Source organism: Poecilia reticulata, unplaced genomic scaffold (genome assembly GCF_000633615.1).
Source record: "Poecilia reticulata strain Guanapo unplaced genomic scaffold, Guppy_female_1.0+MT scaffold_265, whole genome shotgun sequence".
In the NCBI taxonomy this organism is placed as follows: Eukaryota; Metazoa; Chordata; class Actinopteri; order Cyprinodontiformes; family Poeciliidae; genus Poecilia; species Poecilia reticulata.
Genome location: NW_007615047.1, coordinates 114,511 through 120,755, shown reverse-complemented (window position 1 = coordinate 120,755; position 6,245 = coordinate 114,511). Strand labels below are relative to the sequence as shown.

Here is a 6,245-nt window from a genome sequence, read left to right as displayed (position 1 = left end):
CAGGATGCCTCCTGGACGCCTCCCTGGTGAGGTGTTCAGGGGACGTCCTACTGGGAGGAGGGGAGACCCAGGACACGCTGGAGGGACTATGTCTCTCGGCTGGCCTGGGAACGCCTTGGGGTTCCTGGAGGAGCTGGAAGAGGCTGGGAGGGAAGTCTGGGCCTCCCTTCTGAAGCTGCTGCCCCCGCGACCCGACCCCGGATAAGCGGAAGAAAATGGATGGATGGATGGAAAATCACACAGTAACTAATCTGCTCGCTCGCATACATAAATGAGAACAAACAATAATGTTATTCATGTGCATTTAAATGTTGGGTCAATAATACTCTGGCATGCATTCAGCTCCGTCAACCTGCTCTATGCTTGCACACAGCTAAGTCTCTGTTCTCGCCTCTCTAGTTGTGAATGAACCAAACCACCAGCCATGTCTTTGTTATCCAGTATGATTATTCCTGGGAAATAGCTGGAATACAAAACACAGCACCAAGGCCTGGAAACTACAGCTCAGAAGAGGAGCTGCGCCAGGAAGGTGGTGCTAGGTCCACCTGGGCGTCTTGGACATCTGTATGGTTCCTATACCATATATGGCAACCAAATTCAAATCCAGGTTTCAGACATGAATGAATGGATCAAGACAACATACTAAGTATGTTTTTGATGAGGGAATAACATTATAACATGATGTAAAACTCAAAAAGTTGAATGTATGTGAATTTAATACACTTTTCAGACATGATTCCTCGCCAACAATATCAATTGTCCAACTTTAAGCAGTGCAGCTGTAGACCTATAGCTGCACATATAATACATATTCATACATTTATATGTAGCACATGCATAAAAATGATTAAAAATTCAATATTTTCTGTAGTACCACTGCTGTTGCCTGGCAACAAAAAGGTTGTGGGTTCAAATTCCAGCCTTTCCACATGGAGTCTCCATGTTCTCCCTTCATGTCTGAGTTCCTCTGGTACTCCAGCTTCCTCCCACAGGTCTAAAACGTGACTGGTTTAACTGGTCTCCCTAAACTGTCCTGAGGTATTGGTGCGTAAATGTTTGTTTGTCCTGCATCTCTGTGTTGTCCGGTGATGGACTAAAGACCTGTCCAGTCACACTCTTTTCCTATTTAACGCTGGAAAAGCTTCATCAGAACTTCATGAAACTTGCTGCCTGCACAACTTGTTGAAATTCAGTAAATACCAGGAGTTTTACTCACCAATATTTGATTCAGTTGCTGAGACGGGTTGTCTGGTCTGCGGCTCTGCTGACAAGGTTTCAGTTCAGCGAGTTTTAAAACCTCCTCCCTCTTGTTGCCCCACCTCCATCTTCCAGTATTTCTCTAGATTTGTTTTCTCCTTCATGTTCATTTTAAGCAGTCGTAAACTAAAACTTCAGTGTTTCAAATTGGCTGTATCAAGTTAACTTTAATATTTTGTTTCATGATCCCAAAATTAATTTGTTAGTGACCTTGAGTAAGCTGAACTCAGCCCAGCTGCAGTGCCGGCTGAAGCCTTGGGCATTAACTGTTCTTAAAGATCAAAACATTCATCCTGTTCCACTGGTTGAACTGCACACCTCAGTGTCCTGAGGACACTCAGCGAAAGACAATTAATGTATTAACTACTGTGTAAGAATGGGAGTGTTTTCACACCTGACAGTCTGGTAGACTCTGTTTGCCTGGGGAACCAAAATTGCAACCTTTGCTACTATGTATGCTATGGATTCAGGTTTTTTATTGCTGATTCCGATACTGATCACCCATGAGGGCCAATTACTGCCGATTACCTGAATTGGCTGTTAAATTTTCACTTTAGGTATGAATGCCACTATGTTGTCTGGCAAAATTAAAAAGTTATCTGGCAATAAATTCACCTGATTTAGACAAACATGCAAAATACTTGCAGTGACGTTGCAGCAGCTATTCAGTCAAAAGGAAAACTGAAAAACCTGCAATCAGGAAAATAATATTTAACAGTCAGGTTGTCAGCACCCTAAATTATACATGAGTCAAATAAATCTTACAACCTTACCTGTATCAAAAAATGTCAGGAAACATTCATCCAAAGTGAAATGGCACTCAGAGCACCACATCGCTTAGGATTTATCGCCGCGTGCTTTCTCGGTGTGAAGGAAAGAGGAGATCAGTTGCAACACCAGTCATACACTTTCTGACGGAAATCGACCGATTGTGATTGGTGGCCGATTGATCGCCACAGCTCTGTATGCTACATGTTCAGCAGGTGTGATTCACTTTCAAACTGCACAGTAAATGATCCAAACTATATGAAAAACCTGTTCCCCTCCTGGCCATTGGGGGCGCTGCACCAAGAACTACTGAGGGAAACAACACGAATACCTCAGATGAAAACAAGTCCAAATTCCTTCTTCACAAAATGAAAACAGAAATGTAGTAGTGTCAAATTTTAGTGGTTCAAGTTCAAGTGTATTTGTGTAGCACATTTCATCAGCAAAGCAGTTCAAGGTGCTTTACATCATAAAAACACAAAATCATAGAACGCACAGTCAGCGATTGAAGCATTACATTTTATTGAGCGTTATTATTAAAAATCATTAATCGTTGATCAATGTATAATTTATAATGTTTCAAAAGCAATTCTATACAAGGAAGTCGGTGTTTTGGCTGTCTTACAATTTTCTGGAAGTTTGTTACAGATTTGTGGTGCATAGAAGCTGAATGCTGCAGAGCAGAACCAGAACCAGAACCTGAGGGGTCTGATCTGATCTTTAATGTATTGTGGTGCTAAACCGTTTAGTGATTTATAAACTAACAGTATTTTAGACTTTATAATTCAGATTAAGCTGAACCTGTGCAGAAACAGAGAAGGAATTGCAGTAAATAATCCAGATGTGAACTGAATAATTTACTTCAACCTGAGGGCTAATGATGTCCTCAGGTGAGCTAAGACAGTTTCCCAGCTCACCTCCCCACCACTAGCACAGGTCCATTCCTCATGGAGTTTCATCAGATCAACAATCAGCCTGACCAACAGGACAGATGACCAGAGGTTCAGAGTTTTTACCGCCATCGTTAAGACCAGGACCAAAGTATGGGTAGAGTTTCTCCTTGAAGCAGCAGCCAGTAAAGGAGTAGATCAGAGCTGCAGCATCTACATCATAGAAGGAGACCAGACCCTGATCATAATCCACAAACACCCCGACCTTCTCTGGACCAGGATGACAATAAAGACGGATTAGAGATCCAACAGCAGCTGAATACTCATTTCCATTTCTCAATATAACAATCCAGTAACCTTTCTGAGGACTCAGTGGTTTAAATTCTTTCCTCTTGATGGACTCTCTGGCCACTCCTATATCCCATTTAGTCTTTCCTTTAACCTGAACCTCAAAGTAAAATCTGCCTGAGGAGAAACTCTGTCGTCCTAAAACATTCACACACTTAGAAAATCTCTCTGGATTGTCTGGAAGATTCTTCCTCACATCTCCATGTTTCACCTGTTTCCCATCATCAGACAGGATGAGTTTAGGATGAGCCGAATCAGGATCCAGAGTCACATCCACTGCAAACTGCTGGATCCTCTTCAGCTCCAATATCTTCTCCTTATTCTGCTCAAACAGAGCCATAGCTCTCACCATATTCTCCTCATATGATAGTGGATGAACTCTGACCTCTGTCCAGGTCTTGGTGGGTGGAGCATCTTTCAGGGAGGAGAAGCTTTGGAGGAGGTGGAGGGGATCTTCATCCTGTGAGAGCTGCTTCACCTCAGAGCTCCTCTTCTTCAGCTCAGAGATCTCCTGCTCCAGATCTCTGATGAAGTCTTCAGCCTGTTTCTCTGTAGCTTCCAGTTTGTCTTGGATCTCCTTGAGGAGCTCCTTCAGGCCTCTCTCAGCAGACTCCATCAGAGCCGAGAAGACCTGAACACCTTCTGCTTTCTCTSTGTCTGCAGCATCTCTACTGACCTTCACCGACTCTCTGATCTCCTGGATCTTCAGTCGTCTCTCCTGGATCATCTCCTGAACTTCAGCCTCCGTCTCTCCCATTCAATCTTTTAACCATTTGTTCCGCAGCTCATTTCTTTTTATTTTCTCTAAGACCATGCAGATCACCTCCCTGCATCGATCATATGTGTAAGTCTGCACGATCAAGTCCACAACGCCGAGAATATTTGCTCCTTCCAGGTCTTGTCTACTGATTGCTGGGAGTTCAGGGAGAGTCTCAGGTTGCTCCAGGAACCACTTGAATTCCTCAAACTCTTTCTGACCTAATTCTTTCAAAGTGTTCAAGACGTCTTCTTTCTTCATCGCAGCTCCTAAGAAAGTCAGTGTTTCATCAGTATGTGGACACAGAGTGGATCTACGAAACTAAGTATGTCTCAAAAAGATTCACAAAGATCACAATAAGATTTGAAAGTGTGCAACATAATTCACAAATGTGTACAATGCATAAAAGCGTATCTCAACATTTACAAATGTGTAAATTTGCTCAAATTTACACGTTTCAAACTGCACAGGTATCATCACTACAGTATGTATATAAATGGGCAAATACATGTGACCTAATTACTGTGGATCAGTCAATAAACCTGCACAGATCAACTTGCCTTGCTTTTGCCTTTTGCGCCTATCTACCTGCCTGGGATTCATAAATCCGACGATGTGTTCAAGGCTGGTGAAAAGCTGGGATATCTTAGAATTAGAATTGTAAGAACAACAGATCAGATATCTGAGCTTTACCAGATTTACTAGAAATACCATATTTCTGACTTGGCCAAGAAACCCAAGAACACTGTGCTACAAGTGACATGCATGTATATTAAAGTTTCTGGACTCTAGAAATATTAACTTTCTAAGCTGTACTACTGAAACGTGCTAATTTTGTGGGAGCGATTTAGAATCCATGGCGGAACAGAGTTCACATGATGAACACAACACGATCTGTTAGAACATTTTGTGTTGTTGTTCTTACATTTATAACATCAAACATTTATTATTACTTTAGATCATTAACCCAACATTATATTGTTATAGATTATTGTGATTCTTAATTTTAAGTGTTCTAACTTCCTTCTATGTGTATAAGCCGACCTGGAGGTCGTCTGCCTGTTTGTCCCCATGTGAAACAGTTAACTGTGTTTCCCAGACCTTAAATTATGTTTCCACAGCTGCCTTCTTATCAACCGAATGTTCCCTACCTTAGAAACTGCCTGTGTGCAGAAGGAGTTTGTTTCTCCCGTCTTGCTTTCCGATCTTTCCTCTTTTCCTTGATAATAAAAGACGAGCTCAAACAGGAAGTTACCAGAACGTGCGGTGGGCAGCTGGCTCGGAAAATACCTATCACAAACCATTTTCTGAGGGTGGGATCATGTATTTTTACATTTTATTTTAAAACAAGGTCTCTGTCATTTTAAAAATTCTTGCCTTGAACGCAACATTTCAATGATATTTCTTAGACATCCGAGCTTCTCGCCAGCCTTAAACGCATCATTTCATTTGTGAATCCTGCACGGCAAAGTCTCAAAACTTTAAAGCTTAGGTAGCTGATCCATTGGCTTCATGCTGTCCGGCCACGCCCTTTAATCGATTGAACACTGGAGATAGCCCCATGCTACTCTGTGCAGGCCTTCTGCCATAGTAAGAAGCCCATTATAAAGAATGGATCATTTATTATCTATAGTTGCCACAAACATAAAAAAACAAAAGAATAATTCAAAATGTATTATGAATTTCAGTGACTAATCTTTCTACCAAGATAATCTAATCAGAACTTCATGAAACTTGCTGCTGAAAGCTGTGCTAGTAAAACGCTGAAACGCTGTAAATATCAGGATTCGTACTCACCACTACTTGATTCAGTTGCTGAGAAGGTTTGTTTGCTGTGCAGCTGCTGATGCTCTGAACAGGTTTCACTGTGTGAGTCAATCCAATCCTCTTCCCCTGGTGTTGCCACACCTCTAACTTCCAGTATTTTTCTAGATTCGTTTCCTCCTTCATGTTTAGTTATAAGCACAGTCATAAAATGAAACGTCAGTATTTCAGGCATCAAGCATTTTGGCTGAATCAGGTTCACTTTAAGATTTTGTTTCATGATCTGAAAATTAACTTGGTGTCATTTACATCTCAGTCTGATACTCCAACCTACATTTCAGAACTGAAGGAGCCTTTCAGACGAGAGGGAAAATGTCTCCAAACGTCTCCAAGGTAAGAGAAATTCAGCTTCCGGTAAGAGAAATTCAGCTTCCTTCACACACAAGTCTCAAGAAAACAAT

The 6,245-nt window shown here is 41.6% G+C and overlaps 1 protein-coding gene across 1 annotated transcript in view; it reads right to left on the bottom strand.

Annotated features, from left to right (window-relative positions):
• The window catches only part of LOC103460622 (pyrin-like), a 9,559-nt gene extending 3,655 nt beyond the window's left edge, over nt 1-5,904 (bottom strand). The window contains exons 1-2 of the mRNA XM_008402877.2: nt 5,818-5,904; nt 3,181-4,289 (exon numbers count right to left, since the gene is read on the bottom strand). Of these exons, the coding sequence (XP_008401099.1) occupies nt 3,181-4,020 (840 nt within the window). The 5' untranslated portion in view covers nt 4,021-4,289; nt 5,818-5,904. The remainder of the gene's footprint in view (nt 1-3,180; nt 4,290-5,817) is intronic.
• Between the last annotated feature and the right edge of the window lie 341 nt (nt 5,905-6,245).